Consider the following 22,075-nt stretch of genomic DNA (forward strand, 5'->3'; position numbering starts at 1 on the left):
CGTGCGTCTACGAGTGTAGATGATACGAGGCTCAGGCCGCGGAGCCAGAGCAGGGTTCGATGCGAAGTCTGCAAAGGTGTGCGTATTCAATTATGATAAATAAAATTTTATGGTGCAACGGGGACCAGGGTAGGATTAGGCGACTGGGGATTTTGGCCCCTTCCTACAGAACAACAAATGGCAGGGCCCTCGGCCCCTGCCTGACAAAATAGTGAATGGCAGGGGCCTCGGCCCCTGCCTGACAGAACAGCCGACAGGGGCCTCAGCCCCTGCCTCAAGAAGGCGACCAGTGACAGGGCCTCGGCCCCTTTGCTTGCCAACACTGAATGGCAGGGGTCTCGGCCCCTGCCAAACAAATTAATAAACAGCGGGGGGCTTCGGCCCCCGCCAGGCGGAACAGAGAATGACAGGGGGACAAGCCCCTGCGTGCTGAGAACCAAGGGGCAGCAGGGGGATATCCCCTGCCCGGCAAAACAAAGGGCGACAGGGGGCGAGCCCCTGCCTGCCCAGCAAAACAAACGGCGACAGGGGCATTGCCTTGCCTGCCCAGCAAAACAAAGGGCGACAGGGGCATTGCCCCTGTCAGCCGAGGCAGGAAGGCGGCAGGGGCATTACCCCTGCGTGCCAAAACCCCAGAGGCAGCGGGGGCGAGCCCCTGCCTGTCGGGAAACAGGAAGCGGCAGGGGCATTGCCCCTGCCTACTGGTGATCGAGAGGCGACAGGGGGACTAACCCCTGCCAGAGAGAAAGAGAGGGCTCGGGACGGGGGTGACAGGGGAAACCGACCTCCCGTCGGTTTCCCTATCACCCACAGGGGTGAGGGGGTGTCGCAGGGGCCATTGGTCCCCTGCCGGCACTCCGGCGCACCCCCGAAGGGAAGAGGGGACGACAGGGGCCTCGCAGGCCACCTGTCGGGCCTTCGATGAGCACAGGAGAGGCGGGAGGGCGCGACAGGGGCCGCGCGCCGCCTGTCAGCCTCCCGGCGAGGTGATAGAGAGGGGGTGAGGAGGAGAAAAGGGAGGAGAACGACGTACCTGGGAGGCGGTTGCCGGCGTCGGCGTGGGTCGCAGTGACGGCGGCGCTGGAGGCGTGCGCAGGGAAGGAGGAAGTCGGCACGGGGGGGAGCGAAAGCCTTCGAGAGGGAGGCGTGCCTCCCCTCGCCCTCCCTCGTTGAACTTAAAGGCTCCAGGGGGCGATGAAAGGGGAAACCCCGATGGGTTTCCCTAATCCTTCCGAAAACGAAGGTGGAAGGGGGGGGGGGGGCGCTCGGGAAGAGGATTTAAAATCCTCTTCCTGAGTCGGGTTATTAAAACCCTAATGAAAAGGGGCCCGGGTCGGGTCCCGACCCGGCCCGGGTCCAATAAAATAATTTTTTTTAAAAGAAACGTGGGTTTTACACTTAGCCAAACAGAAACAGCTTCATTGAGTAAAGTCCTTTAGTCCCAACCCACCATGCTCCATGGGAAATTGGATATGCTCCCAACACTCTTGATGGGCGCCCTTTCTATAAGAGGTCTTGAATGAGCTTTGAATTTCTGCTAGCAGTCTTCCTTAGGATCCTGAAGATTGAAGCGAGGAATATGGGCATTCTGAAATTACAAATTTTGCTAGCGTGGTTCTGCCTGCAAGACGGGTATCATGATGACCACACCTGGATTTTGGTAGTGATGTTGTCCTCCACTTTTCTGTTAATTTTGAATTGGATAAGAATTGTGTATATGAAATGCAACATAATGTATGTCAGGTAATCCTTTTTTATACAAGGGATGAAACACGTATTGAAACCAAACCACTTTTATATCTAATAATTTAGTACAAGTGTTCTCATAATCTAACAATGTCTGGAGTCTGGACCATTTGTATGAACTTTGTTTCTTTAGCACAAAGCTTTAAATGCTATTTCTGCTTTCTTGCATCTCGTGTTCCACATGTTTTAAGCCGCCTCTCTGTCGGAATGTAGGTTCTCACTTTTCTGCAATTCGGGGGGTACACACTTGTAAGGAACTCAAAGGACCTCTTTCACAGTTTTGGGTTTGAAACACAACCTGTGCTTATTGGGCTTATAATTTTTCAGGTGCTGCCTCTTTTTCCTCTCTTTGTTTTTTGGTCCAATCCTTTACCAGAAAGCTAACACAGAAAAGAATTTATGATTGGATAGCTTAACAGTGTTAGTCTAACTAATATTTCATTTTATCCTGGAATACCTCTTAAGAATAGACCACCATTGTCTTGTTTAGGTTTAGTTTATTACTTGATTGCAACATGCATTTGAATATTAATCCACACATGCTTTTTCTTAATAATGCCCCTGTTGGCTTATCAACTTCATTCATTAACTTCAGCTGCCAACTAGCAGCTGCTGGTGTTTGGTACACTTTCTATTATTACATATGGTCCCTTTCCTGTAAACCTGTGTTTGATCGATATAGCTAAAAGGACAGAGGACATGCTATTCTTGCATAATTTTCCACTAAGAATAGACTATATGGGGACATGAAATGGAAGTAACATAGCTGTGTATGAATTGCACACCAGTTATCTTTATCTTATGCTTGCTGGGTAGCATGGTAATTAAGTAGCATGCTTTCTTATGATATTTATTTACTAATTAACCTCATGATTTATTCTCCATTTTGGGCTGCCCCTTTGCAGTTCAATATCTTTTGGTATATACTTACTACTTTCCATCCTGTCGTTAATGGAACGAAGCTTAAATGTTATGAATAACTTTGTTCTAATATGCAGTCTGCAATGGTGCATACAGTGGATGCAGTTAAGATCGATAGGTCTTCCACTGTAGGACTGTTTCAAAAAGAAACTTTTAAGAAAAAAGTAATCCTGGATTATATATATTCTCTTTTGAGGAAGAAGGAAAAGTTGTTTTTTTCACAAAGAAATAACCAAGATATTCAATCTAAAACTTCCAAAACTATTGTATTCACAAATATGACAAAAAAGAAACCCTGAGCTTGTTGATTAAGGAGACTTTATTCAATGACGAAAGAACATTGAAAATTTAAAAATCTATAGTAGATAAAGAATCATGATGATTTTTATTCAGTTTTGCTGCAAGACTCAACTTCAGGGACCCAGCTTTGGCTACAATGCAAAACATTTCCAGAACCATCTTCCACATAACTCTGGATCAGCTCTGCCCCATCTTCAAATCTTTGAGTCTTGATCTTGCACCATTTTTCTTGCCCTTCCAATTTGACCTATTCATCAAGGTCCTGGTTATTTGATAAAAATGGTTCAGATTTGAGTTCTTTGAAAAGCAATTTCCGTTAACTAATTCGAGTACTTTTTTGGGGAGTTGTGGCCTGTGTGATTAGCTTGCAAACCTGGACTGGAATATGCAATTTTATGTCTTTAAATCTGTTTAGCCTATAGTAGAGCTTTCTTCGCCCAAAAAGCGTATTGTTGGTACCATTTTGGAACACCAAACCCTCTATTTCATTTAGCTAGAATTTGTTGATCATAGAGAAAGAAATTAATAATGGCAGTGTGATTGGTCCAGACTCTGGTCGGTATGGAAGGGAGGGGCATTATCTTCTGGATTTGAGAGGTTGTCTGTTGTTTCAACTAAGCTGCTTATACTTTCTTTGTTGGTGAACATAGCGGATTTGGTAGAAGGTCTACAGAATTCCCAAATTTATGTACTCGTGCTATCTTGAGTAAGCCTCTCTTAAGCACTTCACTAACTTGTGGAACTCATGAGGCTCCTTGGGACTTGTTCCAAAAGGCTTCTTATTTGCTACACTTAAGATCAGATCTGAACAATATTGTATGGTCCCTACTGTTATTAACTTAATGGAAAAATGTGCTATGGCATCATACTCATGTAAGAAAAGAGATAGGGTCAGGATTACTAGAAAAAGCTATGGTTTTCTATCAAGGAGGGTAAATCTGCTTGCCTTAGACTCCTGTCCACAGGTTATCAGAAGATTTGAACTAGTATTGGATGATTTAGAGAGTTTTGGAGGAGATTGAGTGTGTGTTTGAACGTGCGCTAAACTTCTCCCTTCTCTGCGGGGGAGAAGTTTACCAGGGGAAACAAGTTGCTGGGGGTAAATGGTGACTTTTTACTAGGGCTGCACACCAGCCAAGCCAAGCCTGAGGCTCTGCTGTTCAAGGTTGGTTTGGTACCTTTGGTACCAGGCTTGGTCTCCTCTTTAGCTTGACTTGGCTAAGCTTGGGTGTCTATTGTGGTACTGAATCACCGTAACCTATGCTATATGCTTTTGATATACATAGATTTAACCTCTAAGAGCAAAGAAGTACCCTTGGAGTCACGTTTGGCATGTTCTATTTACTATCTTCATGTTAGTCTAGCATGATGCAATGGGCTATTTTTAAACCACTTCCATCTTCATGAATTGTGAGCTATTGATTTTTCACTATCTTAAAAACTGAACTGAAAAACACCCCAAAAACCTCAGTTCGCTTGTGGTAGGCTCTTAACTTTGGTTGGCACCTACTTCCCAGTCTCTCTCTCTCTATATATATAATGTTAAGGAATGTAATGCCTATATTACAAGTTTGTGTACTACCCTCTTTACTTTGTATGTTTTATTATAAAGGGGTATTTTTGTAACATAGCTATAGGGATCATAGTCAACTATTTTTCTTCTCTTGTGTAGCCAAAAGGGGACGTCCTCTATTTGTTGTATTCTCCCATTATTTGAACCTAATGGAAGTTTTTCATTGCATCTATTCTCTTCTCTCTCGTTGTTATCTTGTTGCACATGGTATCAGAGCCATGGCTGCAAGACTGGGAGGAGAATCATTCTGCTGGTGATAGGAAGAAGATTTCATTCAGTTGCTGGAACAAGAGTCCTGCTGACATCATCCCTTGGGATTCGTGCCATACAATCCGAGTGGGCTTTTGGGCTTTTGTCGTAAGGATTTGCTAGCCCTCAATTTTAGAAGATTTCTGAATAAAAAATCAGGGCAATCGGTTGAGTATTTGATTTTCTACAGTTTTTTCAGCATTTTATGGATATTAGGGCCTTCTACATCCAGATTTGAGTTTTTTACTCAGTCTGATCTTATCAGTCTGTGTTTGGGCTCAAATGAATTGGGTTTTGGTCGTTTTTTATGCAAGAGGGCAGTCAGATGTGATTTGGGTGGTTGGTTTTCACATTTGGCTCAGTTTTGAAATGCCTTTTGGGTGTTACTAGAGGCTTTTGCATAGTTTTGGGCTGTTTCTCCTTATCAGCATGCTGAGATACTTGTATTTTGAGAAGTTGGTGATTTGAATATTATTGTGAATAATATATTTGATGATATGGATGTGATGTATGCAGTTTGGGTGTGATTTCGCTATTGTTTCATGCCTAAACTTGGTGCCGATAGCTGAACATTAGTTTTGTTGTGAAGCCAATTTTGTAGAACTTGTTATTTGGTGTTTTTTGTGCTGGTCTGTGTATATATATTGCATATATGCTCTTGGTTTCATGTAGTTGGTGTTTTTTGTGCAGCAATTACATTCTAGTTTGGGGGTTGTGGAAAGATGGAGAAAGGAGACCCTATCTAATTCACTCTGGTGAAACTTGATGGGGCCAACTATGCTTTTTTGGTCTGACTTTATGGTTGCCATAATTGATGAGAAGGGATTGAGGCTTTCTTGACAGGAATAGTGTGAAACCGAAAGAAGGTGATCTGAATTATGATTCATTGATGGAGTGGAAAATGAATAATGTTAAAGTGAAATCTTGGATTCTCGGGTCGGTAGAGTAAAGGATTGCTATGAATATCTCTAAGTTTCAGGAATCCAAGGATGCATGAGGTTATCTGTAGCGGGTTTATATGCTAGAAAACTGGGCAAGACAATATTGGTTGATGTAAGACTTGAGGTCCTTGAGTCAAGGAGGCAAATCTGTCTAAGATTTCTATTCTAAGATGCAACAACTGTGGGGTTCCTTGGCCTTGATTGAGAGCAACAAAAAGTGTGATAAGTGCAAGGATTGTAAGACCTATGTGGATGATGAAACACAGTCTAAGGAGAATGTGAGAGTGATAGAATTGTTGGTGGGGCTTCATCTTGAGTTTGATAATGTGAGAAGTGCGATTATACACAAGACATTCCTTCCTCTTATCATTTAGGCTCTTTGAGCTTATTTATGAGGAGACTAAGATAAAGTCCCTTCAGTCCTTTCCTACATGCTATGTCACATGGGTGCGGGTACGGGTGCGACACGGGTGTGGAGCAATTTCAAAATTTTGGACACGGGGACACGACTATATATATATATAACAATAATAAGATCCGACCTCGATACCGTCTTGGATTCGGATTCGGACTCGACCCGAGTCCAAATTAATTTTAATAAATGGACAAAAATAGACTCGGTCAAAGTTGACTGAGTCCAAAATGTGGATGGATTTAGCCCCGATGTGTTGACCGAGTCCAGCACTTAGTTGACCGTGTCCGCCCCATGTCCGAAGCCGCACCGACCTTTTAGCCGAGTCCGTGTGACTTAGCCTACATGTGACTTTGTTATGGTTGCATCCAAGCAGTAGCTATGGTGGTACAAAGTCCGGTGTATCTAAGTTTGATATGAGTAAGGAGATGAGGCACGCGAAAAAGACATGCCCAGGATTGAAAAGAGTGCGAGGATGGTTTGAAGTGCATTAGTTTCCAGTGTTGTAGGTGGTGAAAGTAGTATTGGAAGGGATAAAGAGTGCATTGGCTGTAACGCCCCGAAATTTAACCCAATTTTTTTTTTTTTTAAAAAGCGGAAACAACTAATAATTCTCGGGTTAAGCATTTCAGAACGATACAGGAAGGTAAAAGCAAACCACACCATTTATTTCTACTTCAATAATAATAAAATCCAACATCAGAGTTTTCACATTGTGAGTCTCAAAACAAAAATCTCAATCTGAAAGAAAGCAGAACCGCCAGGGAACAAATAGATAAAGTCTCGGTCAGCGCCTCATCCCGCATCGCTCATAGAACTACTCTTCTCCTGAAAATAATAGAAATTATAGGAATTAGACTACCACGTCTAAGTAGGAAAACTGTAATTATTCTTGCAAGTAGATCATGTGTCAAGTGTGATGTGAGTGTCGTGTTTGAATTACAGTCTAAACATAAACACATAAGGAATTCAATGCAATAGCAATCATAGACATATATCTGAATAGAAAGGTAGATTATGTAACAGTTATACTTAAGCACAAAAAGCATTTTATGCAACTACAACAATTAAGCAAGGTATTAAGCAATTAAAGCAGAACTTACACTAACATGAACAACATCCATAATATGAATTCAATTAACTAATAAATACACAATTCAGGATGTCGTTTCATCATAAGCACCGAATATAAAACATGATGAAAGAGTAAGCAATTGTCTCTTTAATGACTCCCACACAGTGATACCTAACTGTTCTAGTAAATGTTTATCTTTTCTTATCCCGCGGGTACACACGGGCCAAGGCAACCATCACAGAAGAGAATGTCCGGGGGTATATTATTCAGGGTTGTTTTATTAACCCGAACCTTCTAACTGTGACTGAAATCCCAAGGGAGCGGCCAGTGACCGAGAGAAACTCCCAAAGGCCAAAACCAAGACAGGATGCATCCCTAACTTCTGCAGAAGAACATGGAACTACCGCCTAGGACACAATTGGTAGTCCGGGTCCCCCGACTCTGAGGACTGGGACCAACGAGTCGCTTTACGCTCGAAACCAAACACATGTCCCCAGAGTTTTGTACCACTTACCCTCTCCAAGGTAAGCCCGAAACTGAGTGGGTTAATCTTTTCATTAGTTAATTTCCCGAAGTATGGGGCATTTCCCCAACTTCTTTCTACTATCATAGTAGTAGGATTCTCAACCTTAGTCATTCTACCCAGGTGTATATAACAGTCTCAGTCATTTGTCATTTTAATTGCATAACCCACCCACAGTGCTCCGGTGCCTTTAAACCAGTCAAGCACACAAGTTATTATTTAATTTCCTTACCAATATACTTGAACCAGACCACACACCTTCATTAGGTACTAACATGTATCGGGTAGTCCAATCTGTCTTGCCCATTAGGCAAGGCACATGTCTAAAGATTGCAGCGTACACCAAGTTATGTGTTGAATTGACATCTAATATGTAACAACTTCTATGTATGCTCAGCATAATTTATTATCATGTAGGGTCTCACTATGACAATTCCCAACAAACCTGGTAACTACCAGTATCTTCAATAGTTAACATGAGTTATCATAAGCATGCCATATCTCCCAACATAATACATAGACAAAAATAGGCTAACAGGAGTTTACCTAGACAAGTTAGGGTTTATGTAATGGAATAGTGTCAATCGGTCAGCATAATCATGCTATATTTTACAGGATGAAACCATTAGCATCAGTCAACATAAATTATGTTATGTTTAACATAGGTTTACATAATAATTTAATCAACATAGGCTAATTATAACTATGCTAAGTTCAGCATAACTTTACAGACTAAACCATCAACATTGGGCAATAACAAGAGTATCAAGTGGGTGATCAGAATTAGCATGGAAGACTTATAATCACAAAGCAACAGCTGTTCCAATCGGCCAGCATCAACATGCTATATTTTACAGAATGAAACCATTAGCATCAGTCAACATAAATTATGTGATGTTTAACATAGGTTTACATAATAATTTAATCAACATAGGCTGATTATAAACTATGCTAAGTTCAGCATCATTTTCCAGAATACTTTAACTATGAGAAAGAAACTTATGAGACTGTGACATATAGAATTTCACCCAACATCATGCATACAATTATACACTCTTATACATGGTTTCAAGTACTCAGACCTGATCACATCTAACAACTAATAGAAAACTACGGACTTAATAGAAAACCCCAAATTAACGTATTGCTCTAGTCTTATAACCATCAAAATAGCATAACATCTCTATACTGTCATACACTTAGAGATTTGTTATTTCAACAAAACACACATTCCTAATTTACTATTTTAATATGTCAATCATGCAAACTCACCATTTACTGTTTAAAACATGTCCCCAATTCCGATCAATAAATCATGAATCATGCATATACAAGATGGAAACATGAATCATCCCACAGTGATTTATCACAGTTCCTAATACGATTTATTCAGGAAAGACCCAAATCCATTTTCTATAGAACACCCTAAGAGTTCAAACCCTGACTATATGTATGATTCCCGGAAATTTCTGAAGTATACCTACTTTAATGATACACAAATGTCATCACTGTACACATGTAATCCGAGGAATTTAATTCTGATAAAAATGCATCAAGTATGGTTACCGGTAGTTAAAACATAGGTATTCAGTCTTAATAGCATTTAATAACAGCATATTAATCGAGAAAATGACCGGAAAGAAATCTGATAACCATTGTTATGAAATCTTAAATGAACCAGACTCAAGGAATCCGCTAACCTGTTATAAGTAAATTTCTATTATAACAGAATTTCTATTATTTAGGAACCATTTCACATTTTAACAACTTGTGCATCATAATGGCAACTCATATAACTAAAACTCATAAAATGTATTACAGTATACAAAATGATTGCAGCAATGATTCAACACAATATCAAATCCTAATTTGACACAGTCATGCACATTTTCAGACTTGGAAAGATTGCATAAAAACCCACAGACCAAGGTTAAGAAAAACCTAGTTCGAACTAGGGTTTTTGATAAAAAAAAAAGATAGAGTTTTCCATCTAACTTTCGATCAAAGTATCTAATCCTAGAATGAAGCAAAACACCCAATCGGTAAGAAAAACACAGTTTTCCCCAATCTCCGATCTTATTGACTGTTCGGCAACCAAAACCCCCCTTAAATCAGTCGTTTTGGTTTTTTTTTTTTTGACAACCCACACCCCACCCAATCCATGATCGACCTGAAGAAACATTAGAGAAACCCTACCATTTTCCCGGTGAGGTTGTTGCGGCAGCTACGAGAGGGGTCGGTCGGCCTGGACAGCACCACCACCGGCGAGGTTGGCTCCTCACTGCAAGGCCTCGAGCTGCGGCTTGGGATTGGAGGGAGCTTCGAGGTTTAGAAAGGTAGAAAAGGGTGAGAGAGAGAGAGAATGGGACAGCGAGAGAGGGAGAAGGAAGAGGTCGGGGTCCCCCTTTGTAGGTGGGTGCCCCCCCGAAAAGGAAGGGAAGCACACCCTCCCGGCGGCTGCGGGGTGCTCCCCCACCTCCCATCATCTTAGGTGTTAGGGTTCGGCTGAACCCTAACACTCGTTATCGCAGGGGAGAGGGTTTTCCCTCAAAAAAAAATTTATCGGGCAACCCATATCGGGTTGCCCCCCATTAACCCCTCTTTAATTTTAACAGGGGGGGTGGATCGGGTCCGGGTCCGAACCACGACCCGAAATGCTGGACCCAAATTTGATTTGGGTCCGGGTCGCTTAAACAGCAGTGGACCCAAGGGTTGGATCCACTTGGGTCTGAACCAAGGATTTGAAATATTTAATTTCTTAAATATTTATTTATATAATATTACTAAAATATTCTAATATCCAAAATTTTCTTTTGGGTCCAATAACGGATCCTAGGCCCAAATCCACATAATTCTTAAGTTTTAGTGTAAAATTTGTGGTTCTTACATTGGCAGCTGCATCACCCTCCACTTCTGATATCCAGTCTTCTGTCCACTCAAGGCTAGACCAACTATAACAGCTTCTTTCCTTATCCACCTCCTCGATTGCAACTACTCCTTCAGGTACCTCTGGTTGTGCCTTCATAGGTATCCCTAGTATTAGTTCTGGCTGGTTAGTAGACTCAGGAGCGTCATGCCATGTCTATATTAACAAATTGCAAATCATGCTGTGGTGCCTTTCACACTGCAGATGAATCTCTTATGAAAGTTGCTAAAGTCGATTAATTCACTCTTGATTCTAATCCTTGTGAAAAACTCAATGTTCCTATAAAGTTTTCTTAGTTCCATCTCTAGCCATGAATTTACTTTTTGTTGGTCAAGTTACCCAGTCCAACTGTGGTGCTGTGTTCATCCCTAATTGTTGTTTTGTGTAGGATCGGTCGTGAGGGAAGAAGATTGGGATTATGCATCTTTCCTTTCTCCACTAAGAAATCCTGCAAGTTGTGCCCCACAGACTCTCCCCGTGAATATGAGCGAAGTATCTTCACCTTACCGGCAAATTGAGTATCAAGATACACAAAATTTCTTAAAGATATTAAATAACTCACTCATATTTTTTATAAAGTAAATCCATATATATCTGGTAAAATCATCAATACATGTCAGAAAGTACATGGACCCTCCTTTTGACATCACAGGGGATAAACCCCAAACATCAGAATGGACAAGATCAGTGTTGTGAAAAGCGTTGAGGCGTAGCGAGGCGCTCCACCAAAATCTGAGGCGAGGCGCAAGCCTCAAGGCGCAAAGCGTAAGCCTCAAAAAAATTTTTTTAAACTTAAAAAAACTATAAAAATTATCTAAAATTATAAATAAATAAGAAATGCTTTATTGATGAAGCACCAACCAACATGAAATAAAAAATCTCAAATAAATACGGAAAACATATGAGATTAACATGTAAAAGTAACATTAATGTAACTAATGCAAATGTATTTAATTCTAATATCTTTCATGTAGAAAAGCGCCACTGACGGGCCTGAAGTAAGGTCATTCAAAATGTGGCCACTGAACCACCAACTCAATAAGGGTGTACCCACAAACGAAAGAGTTTGAGATGGGAGTTTGTAAAATTTTTGAAACATAGCACATGAGAACACCAATTTTTTTGACTTTTTAATCAATACACAAGAATAATTTTGTGATATTTTACTGCATCTTTTATACATTTCTATCGAAATAATTCAAAATATATATTAAAAGCTACTTTTTGTATTCTTACGCAGAGAAACCGTCCCCAAACTTTTGCTCCCCAACATTTCCTATGGAAAAAAAGATTTGTGCAGCTTTACCATCCAGCTATCTCATTCACCCCACTGTTAGGGATTGTAAGCGAACAGAGCAGCTCACTGCTCGGCTCAGTTGGCTCGCACAAAGCTCATTCAGACTTGAGCTCAGTGAGATGAGCAATAAGCAAAAAGCAGTTCGTGCAATATAAGTGAAACGAGCACGATTAGGTTTATCATATGCCAACAAACATAAGAGTAAATGAACTGGTTATGCAGATATGATAAAAACAATGAGGTCACTGGTTCATTTTTGTTGTGGCTTCTTGTAAAAAAAAACCTATTTCTGCTTAACGAGCCAACTCAGTTTTGGCTAACTCGAGCTTGTGCAAGCTCATGTTCAGCTAGGCTGTAATCGAACCGAGCCCGAACAAGGCTTTCAGTTTGGTTCGTTTACCCACTGCTCTTCTCTATAAACATTGGTACAACCAACTTCCCAACCTTGGTCTCAAGGTCTACGAAGGGGGTCGGGCCTGCCGGAATAAGTCGCACGACAGGGGTCGTGCCCCTGCCTGCTACAAAGATTCAAGAGAGGGAGGCAGACACGAAGGAAAAATAATGAAGGGGGTCGGGTTACCTTGGGTATGGCTGCTTCCGGCGTCGAAGCTGATTTCGGTGTCGCAGCAGCTTCCGGCGTCGCAGTTGCTTCCGGCGAGAAGGAGGAGGCCGATAAGGGAGAGACGCTAGAGAGGGACTGTGAGAGAGAAGGAGAGGGGCTGTGAGAAAGAGAGAGAGGGAGAGGGGCCTCGAGAGAGAGGGAGAGATTGTGAGAGATGAGAAAGAGAGGGCCTGCGAGACATTAGGGCCCCCGACCCTCGTTAGGGTCGGGGGCAAGAATTTAATTATGGTCAAATGAGGGCTTTGACCCTCATTTGACCATAATCACGAGGCGTGCGCGCCTCACCGTGAGGCGCGCCTCGCCTCGAGGCGTACGCCTCAAGGCCTATGAGGCGTACGCCTCTATGCATTTACGCTTCAAGCCTGTGCCTCAAGGCACAAAAGCCCTCGCCTTGAGGCGAGGCGCGCTTTTTGCGCCTTGAGGCACGTTTTTAATAACACTGGACAAGATCAAAAGGACAAGCATACTCAACTTCTCTAAGATTGAATAAGAGCATGACCCTTGGACAACCTACAACTCTCACAACACTTGACCTCGTCAGACACTCCACGAGTACAACTATCACCCAAAACACCAAAAGACAACATAAAATGCAACCTTGAACTAGACACATGACCCAACCATCGATGCCACAAGACTGAAGACTTGAAAATTGTAGTACTTGTACACCAAAACAAAATGGAGTTGCTGAATTAAAGAACATGCACATACTTGAAACTACGATACATTTTTTGTTTAACACTGAAATTCCTAAGGAGTATTGGGCTGAAGTTGTGGGAGTTGCATTACGTTTGATAAGTAGGATGCCATAAAGAATTATTGGAAAGATGTCAGCATATAAGAAGCTATTCGGAAGGGAGCCTGACTATAACATGTTGAGGGTATTTGGAAGTACTTGCTTTGTTCTTGTTCCTTCCTAGTGTAGAGATAAGTTGTCACTAAGAATAATTAAGTGTTGTTTTATTGGGTATCTAGAGGGGCAGAAAGGATATATAGATGTTTCGACCTTGTGGGTAAGAAAGTTTGGACTTTTGGGCATGTAGAATTCTTGGAGCACATGCCATATTATATGGGTAAACATCAAGTTGAGAGTTTTGAGTCTATTTTTTCTTTGTTCCTTTCTCCGAAGATCTTGAAAAGGATAAGGAGTGGATTGCATATAGTAGAAGACCAGTAGATGTCCCTACCCATTCTTTCCTTGGGCAACATGATTAGGAAGATGGAGCCTCATCTGCACCGAGTCCCAGGGTTCTCCAAGTCGATCTTGAAGAACAAGCAACTAAACTCTCTCATGTTCCTCCTATTGCTCAGATGCGTAGAAGCTCCCGTCTTTCAAATTCCTCCCACTCACTTTGTTTTTTATGAATCTTTTTCTGCTACTCACCAAGTATTCTTAGCCATGATACATTCCTATTATTAACCTAAGTCTTATGCTGAAGTTGTGTTAGAGCTTGAGTGGCAGAAAGCCATGTGTGAAGAGTTGGAGGCGCTAAAAAGAATGAAAGTCTTGGAGTTGGTAAAGCCACCACATGAGAAAAATATGGTTGGATGCAAATGGGTAGACAAGATCAAAACCATGGCAAACATATCAATAAAAAGGTACAAAGCTCGCCTTTAGCAAAGGGATATACTCAGCAATCCAGGATAGACTTTGCTGAGACCTTTGCACCAGTTGCACATATGACCACTATCAGAACGTTATTAGCAGTGGCTGCAGTTAGAATGCGGGAGTTGTGGCAGTTAGATGTCAAAAATGACTTTTTGAATGGAGATCTGGAAGTATACATAGAGTTGCCCCAAGGAGTGGATGATAAGGAGGGCAAGTTGAAGAGAGCTTTGTATGCTTTGAAGCAAGCTCAAAGAGTTTGGTTTGACAAATTCAGTACTGCAATTATGAGATTGAGGTTCAAACAAAACCTTCATGATCTTGCACTATTTGTTTTATCCTTTACTCAAGGGAAGGGCATACTTTTGTTGTATGTAGATACGATAATTGTAGGGGATGACAAAATCATGATTGAGAATGTGAAATCTTGGCTGGTGCAAAGTTTTATGATAAAAGACTTGGGCAAATTAAAGTATTTCTTGGGACTCGAGGTTGCATACTCTTAGAGAAGTTATTTGTTGACTCAAAATAAGTATGCTGCTGATTTGATTGGTAAAGCAAGGCTAACTGAAGACAAGAAGCAGGTGGATACTCCATGGTGAACTTGATGACTACTGTATATAGACAGTTGGTAGGTATGATCCAGAACCTGATCCGTTCAGATGCACATCAGGTCAGATCCAAGAAGCTGTCGATAAGATAAGATCTAAGGATAAATCCCAAGCTCAAAGGAAAGTTGACATGTAGCTGGCAGAATGGAACACTAAAGAGGAAAGGAAAGCTCAACAGATTGATATACAATTGGATAAATCCAAGGTAAAAAGGAAAGCTTACCATGAGACACATTTGGCCATTGCCAATAGAAGTCCATCCTCATCCGTATCAATTGAGAAGGAGAATCCTAAGAGAAGGAAAGAAGATGATACTGATAAGAGAAAGATAGTCTCTTTATCAGGAAGTGATTCTCATTTGAGAAAGTGTGTATATAATTGTACATGTTTGGTGAAAGAAAAATAAGTTTTATCGTGTTTTATTCCTGGACGTAGGCTCGTGTGGCCAAACCACATAAACATGGCTCTCTTGTTTCCCTTCTTCTTCTTCTTCTTCTTCTTCTTCTCTCTCTCTCTCTCTTTCTTTTGGCTTATGGTACCAGAGCCTCTCCCATCAGAGTGATTAATGGTTTGCAGCTTTGGCCACGATATCCGTCTCGTTGTCCAAATATCCTTACCAGTGATGTAAAACGATGCCAACTTTGTTTCTATCAAGTTTTCTCATACCAATTATCTTCTTTGGAAGATCCAAGTTCTTGGTCTCATTGGGAGCCAAGATCTTCAAGGTTTTATCGATGGGAGTGTAACTATGCCCGAGCAGTTTTCTGTTGATGGAAATGGTGTTCGTTGTGCCAATCCTGATTATGTTGCATGTAAGAAATCTGACTGGTTGCTTCATGGTTGGATTACCGGAACCCTGAATAAGGAGGTTCTCGGTTTTGTTGTGGGTCTAGATATTGCTGTGCAGGTCTGGTCCTGTAAGAACCACAAATTTTACACTAAAAACTTAAGAATTATGTGGATTTGGGCCTAGGATCCGTTATTGGACCCAAAAGAAAATTTCGGATATTAGAATATTTTAGTAATATTATATAATTAAATATTTAAAGAAATTAAATACTTCAAATACTCGGTTCAGACCCAAGTGGATCCAACCTTTGGGTCCACTGCTGTTTAAGCGACCCGGACCCAAATCAAATTTGGGTCCAGCATTTCGGGTCGTGGTTCGGACCCGGACCCGATCCACCCCCCCTGTTAAAAAAAATAAATTAAAGAGGGGTTAATAAGGGGGGGGCAACCCGATATGGGTTGCCCGATAAAATGCTTTTGAGGGGAAACCCTCTCCCCTGCGATAACGAGTGTTAGGGTTCAGCCGAACCCTAACACCTAAAATGATGGGAGGTGGGGAAACACCCCGCAGCCGCCGGGCTTCCTTCCTTTTTGGAAGGTCACCCACCTACAAAGGGGGACCCGAACCCTTTCTTCTCCCTCTCTCGCTGTCCCATTCTCTCTCTCACTCTTTTCTACCTTTCTAAACCTCGAAGCCCCCTCCAATCCCAAGCCGCAGCTCGAGGCCTTGCAGTGAGGAGCCAACTTCGCCGGTGGTGGTGCTGTCCAAGCCGACCGACCCCTCTCGTGGATGCCGCAACAACCTCGCCGGATAATAGTAGGTTACTGTTTTTTTTTTCCTGTAGGTAACTCGCGTGTTGGGGGTGTAAATGAGTGGGAGGGGGGGGATCGAAAATCCCCAAATCACGAGGGGTGTTGTGACAGTTGGGGGATTTCGGTAAATCCCACGCCAGAAAACCCCCAAACCCTAACCCTAAAGTCTCAAATCCACATCGATTTGGGTGGGTTCAACTCTTGGTTGTATACTGTAATACATTTTATGAGTTTTAGTTATACGAGATGCCATTATGATGCACAAGTTGTTAAAATATGAAATGGTTCCTAAATAATAGAAACTCTTTTATAATAGAAATTTACTTATAACAGGTTAGCCGGTCCCTTGAGTATGGTTCATTTAAGATTACGTAACAATGGTTATCAAATTCCTGTGATGCATAACTGAATCTGTGTAAATGAGTAAGGTCTAACCTGTTATCAGATTTTCTTTCCAGTCATTTTCTCTATTAATATGCTGTTATAAAATGCTATTAAGACTGAATACCTATGTTTTAACTACCTATAACCATACTTTATTCAGTTTTATCAGAATTGAATTCCTCTGATTTCATGTGTACAGTGATGACATTTGTGTATCATTAAAGTAGGTATACTTTAGGAATTTCCTGGTAATCATACATATAGTCAAGGTTTGAACTCTTAGGGTGTTCTATAGAAAATGGATGTGGGTCTTTCCTGAATAGATCGTATTAGGAACTGTGATAAATCACTGTGGGATGATTCATGTTTCCATCTTGTATATGCATGATTCATGATTTATTGATCGGAATTGGGGACATGTTTTAAACAGTAAATGGTGAGTTTGCATGATTGACATATTAAAATAGTAAATTAGGAATGTGTGTTTTGTTGAAATAACAAATCTCTAAGTGTATGACAGTATAGAGATGTTATGCTATTTTAATGGTTATAATACTAGAGCAATACGTTAATTTGGGGTTTTCTATTAAGTCCGTAGTTTTCTATTAGTTGTTAGATGTGATCAGATCTGAGTACCTGAAACCATGTATAAGGGTGTATAATTGTATGCATGATGTTGGGTGAAATTCTATATGTCACAGTCTCATAAGTTTCTTTCTCATAGTCAAAGTATTCTGGAAAATGAAGCTGAACTTAGCATAGTTTATAATCAGCCTATGTTGATTAAATTATTATGTAAACCTATGTTAAACATCACATAATTTATGTTGACTGATGCTAATGGTTTCATTCTGTAAAATATAGCATGTTTATGCTGGCCGATTGACACTATTCCATTATGTAAACCCTAACTTGTGTAGGTAAATTCCTGTTAGTTTATTTTGTCTATGTATTATGTTGGGAGATGTGGCATGCTTATGATAACTCATGTCAACTATTGAAGATACTGGTAGTTACCAGGTTTGTTGGAAATTGTCATAATGAGACCCTACATGATAATAAATTATGCTGAGCATACATAGAAGTGGTTACATATTAGATGTTGATTCAACACATAACTTGGTGTACACTGAAATCTTTAGACATGTGCCTTGCCTAATGGGCAAGACAGATTGGACTACCCGATCCGGGTTAAGTACCTAATGAAGGTGTGTGGTCTGGTTCAAGTATGTTGGTAATGAAATTAAATAATAACTTGTGTGCTTGACTGGGTTAAAGGCACCAGAGCACTGTGGGTGGGTTATGTAATTAAAATGACCGAGACTGTTATATACACCTGGGTAGAATGACTAAGGTTGAGAATCCTACTACTATGATAATAGAAAGAAGTTGGGGAAATGCCCCATACTTCGGGAAATTAACTAATGAAAAGAGTAACCCACTCAGTTTCGGGCTTACCTTGGAGAGGGTAAGTGGTACAAAACTCTGGGGACATGTGTTTGGTTTCGAGCGTAAAGCGACTCGTTGGTCCCAGTCCTCAGAGTCGGGGGACCCGGACTACCAATTGTGTCCTAGGCGGTAGTTCTATGTTCTTCTGCAGAAGTTAGGGATGCATCCTGTCTTGGTTTTGGCCTTTGGGAGTTTCTCTCGGTCACTGGCCGCTCCCTTGGGATTTCAGTCACAGTTAGAAGGTTCGGGTTAATAAAACAACCCTGAATAATATACCCCCGGACATTCTCTTCTGTGATGGTTGCCTTGGCCCGTGTGTACCCGCGGGATAAGAAAAGATAAACACTAACTAGAACAGTTAGGTATCACTGTGTGGGAGTCATTAAAGAGACAATTGCTTACTCTTTCATCATGTTTTATATTCGGTGCTTATGATGAAACGACATCCTAATTTGTGTATTTATTAGTTAATTGAATTCATATTATGGATGTTGTTCATGTTAGTGTAAGTTCTGCCTTAATTGCTTAATACCTTACTTGCTCAATTGGTGAAGTTGCCTAAAATGCTTTTTGTGCTTAAGTATAGCTGTTACATAATTTACCTTTTTATATAGGTCTGTTATTGCTGTTACATCGAATTACTTATGTGTTTATATTTAAACTGAAATTCAACCACGACACCCACATCACACACCTGACACATGATCTACTTGCAAGAATAATTACAGTTTTCCTACTTAGACGTGGTAGTCTAATTCCTATAATTTTTATTATTTTCAGGCACAGAGTAGTCCATAAGCGAAACGGGATGAGGCGCAGACCGAGACTTGATCTATTTGTTCTCTGGCGGTTCTGCTTACTTTCAGATTGAGATTTTTGTTTTGAGATTCAATGTGAAAACTCTGATGTTGGATTTTATTATTATTGAAGTGGAAATAAATGGTGTGGTTTGCTTTTACCTTCCTGTATCGTTCTGAAATGCTTAACCCGAGAATTATTAGTTGTTTCCGCTTTAAAAAAAAAAAAATCCTCAAAAATCTGGGTTAAAATTTCGGGGCGTTACAGTTATAGTATCAGAGCCTGGGAACAATAAATCAAAGTTCACGGTCATGCCACATCCTGAGATCGCTCTGTGAGTATATTTTATTTATTTTAGTAGCCATGATAATTACATTGTTTCTCCTATACAAGTATAAATATATATACCTGTAATGACTTTTGAAACACTATAATGCAAAGATAGTAAAACTGTGTGTATTGAAATGGTTATTAGATGTACCGTCGATCCCAAGCTAGTTCGAGCACGGCGAACGAATGACAGGACCAAAGGGGTTTCGTGATGGAAACTCTCGGAAATCTGGCTCAAACCATGGACACCCAAATGCGCCATCAGGCGGAGTTAGCCGCAGCCATAAGTGAGAGGCATAATACGAACACAATCACCTATGAGATGTTCTTGAAGTTGAACCCGCCTACCTTCTCAGGCAAGGCTGATCCTGAATTAGCTGAGAATTGGATTGCAGAGACAGAACGAGCTTTTCGGGTTCTGTCTGTTCCCGAGGATAAGCAAACGGACTTCGGCACTTACCGCTTGACGGAAGATGCACAGAAATGGTGGGACACAACCCGAACCATCCACTTTGCCGGAGAAGATACTATTCCATGGGAAGAATTCAAGCGGACATTTCTAGAGACATATTTCCCCCAGTACGCTCGTGATCAGAAGCATCAGGAGTTCTTGGAGCTTACACAAGGAAATATGAATTTGGTGGAATACACTACCAAATTTCGGACCTTGGAGCGTTATTGCCCAAATTTGTTCGCGAATGATAAAGCCAGAGCAACTAGGTATGTCCGCGGACTCAAGGACGGATTGCGACCACGAGTGATGATAAATCTGCCATCCACCCTCGCACAAGCCATTGAAGTGGCTACTATGCTGAATGAAAAATGTGAGAGATCAAGGAAGAGTCAAAAGGACACACCGGGGAAACGGGGAGCCGGTCCGCCGCAGCACCACAGTGGCAAGAAGTACCAGCCACCTTACAAGAAGCAAAAGTACAATGGTGGAAATCGTCCTCCGCAGCAACAAGGACAAAATCGGGTGTGCCAGAAGTGCAACCGGTCCCACTACGGACAACCTTGCCCTAGAGACACCGGAGCATGTCTCTACTGTGGAAAAATGGGTCATTATGTCCGTCAGTGCCACAAGAAGATGGCAGATATGCAGAAACGTAATGCCGGAGGAGGACAGCAACATCAACCATCTCAGCCGCAGCAAACTGTTAAAATGTATCCATCCATTGTTGTAATTAGATATATTTTATATATATAAAAGATGATACATATACATATATGGTATATATGTATATGTATCCTCCTATTTATATATATATATATAATATATTTTCCTTTTGTTTAGCCGTAGGGGTATTTTAGTCTTTTCCTCTGTTTTACGCACATTCACTTTATGAATGTGATTGTAATTTATTTTATTTTTATTTTTCTTTTATTTTTTATTTCTTTTTTCTCAAGTACCAAAAGGTACCTTGGGGGGCCCACTCAAATAGACGTTGGGCCCCTTCCAACGGTCACATTTGTGACCGTTGGAGGGGCTCCAACGTCTATGAGTGGAGCCCCTCCAAGGCTCCTTTTTGTTGTTATAAATAGGGGCTCTCCCCTTTGTATTTCTTAATCCTTGAGGGAGCTCTTGCTCCATTGTAACGGGGTTTTTACCCCTTCTCCATTATTTCTTCAATGATATGCAACTTATGACTTTATGTCATATTTTTCCCTTTTTATGGGTTTTATGTGTTAGCACATTATGTGCTTGTGTTGTTTCCCTTTAATGGGTATATTTGCACTTCACGTGCATAGGTATGGGTTCATTATTGAACCCAATGTTTTTCAAGTCATTTTCTAACACAAACACCACAGCAAAATGCACAGAAGAGGGTGCCGGGACGAGTATATGCCACCACTGCGGAAGAGTTGGAGAAAGGAAATCTGGTACAAGGTACTGTATTTGTCAATGGCTGTGCTGCACTTGTCCTATTTGACTGTGGTGCTACACATTCGTTCATATCCGTAGAATTTGCAAAATTACTTGGTGCACATACTGAATCTCTGAAACATGAACTATATGTGTACAATCCAATAGGATATAATTCGATATGTGTAAACTACATCCCTGATGTCATAATTGTACTTGAAGGGCAGAACTTACCTGCTGACCTAATCTTGCTCGATATGACTGAATATGATGTCATTTTGGGGATGGATTGGCTATATGAACATTATGCCAACGTTCTCTGTCGACAAGGGAAAGTGGTTTCGTCCCGACCAGGATTGCCAAAGGTTGAGTTTCGACTCTCTAGACCTACAGTGAAGGGCCGAATTGTATCGATATTAAAGGTTCAGAAGTATGTGCGACAGGGGTGCCGAGCATTCCTAGTAAATGTATTCTCCTGCGAGTCTAAAGTCACACCATTAGAAGAACTTGAAGTGGTTCGTGAATTCCCGGAAGTGTTTCCGGATGAGTTGCCTGGACTACCTCCACTGCGTGAGGTGGATTTTCATATCGAGTTGGTGCCTGGGACGACACCGATCTCGAAAGCGCCTTATCGTATGGCCCCAGTAGAGTTGGAGGAGCTGAAGAAACAACTCCAGGAGTTGATGGAGCAAGGTTTCATCAGACCGAGCGTATCACCCTGGGGAGCACCAGTTCTTTTTGTGAAAAAGAAAGATGGTTCTATGAGGCTGTGTATAGACTATCGGATGTTGAATCAAGCAACAGTCAAAAATAAGTATCCCCTACCTCGCATTGAAGACTTGTTCG

At 41.3% G+C, this 22,075-nt stretch overlaps 1 protein-coding gene across 2 annotated transcripts in view; it reads left to right on the forward strand.

The window, feature by feature from the left end:
- Positions 1-22,075, forward strand: part of LOC149835959 (CAAX prenyl protease 1 homolog) — a 93,911-nt gene that overhangs the window by 38,581 nt on the left and 33,255 nt on the right. For both annotated transcript variants that reach the window (XM_090008877.1, XM_090008878.1), the window contains exon 11: positions 1,960-2,073. In XM_090008877.1, the coding sequence (XP_089865003.1) occupies positions 1,960-2,073 (114 nt within the window). The remainder of the gene's footprint in view (positions 1-1,959; positions 2,074-22,075) is intronic.

The sequence above is a fragment of the Nuphar pumila genome, chromosome 6, assembly GCF_984573655.1.
Source record: "Nuphar pumila chromosome 6, dmNupPumi1.hap1.1, whole genome shotgun sequence".
Taxonomy (NCBI): domain Eukaryota; kingdom Viridiplantae; phylum Streptophyta; class Magnoliopsida; order Nymphaeales; family Nymphaeaceae; genus Nuphar; species Nuphar pumila.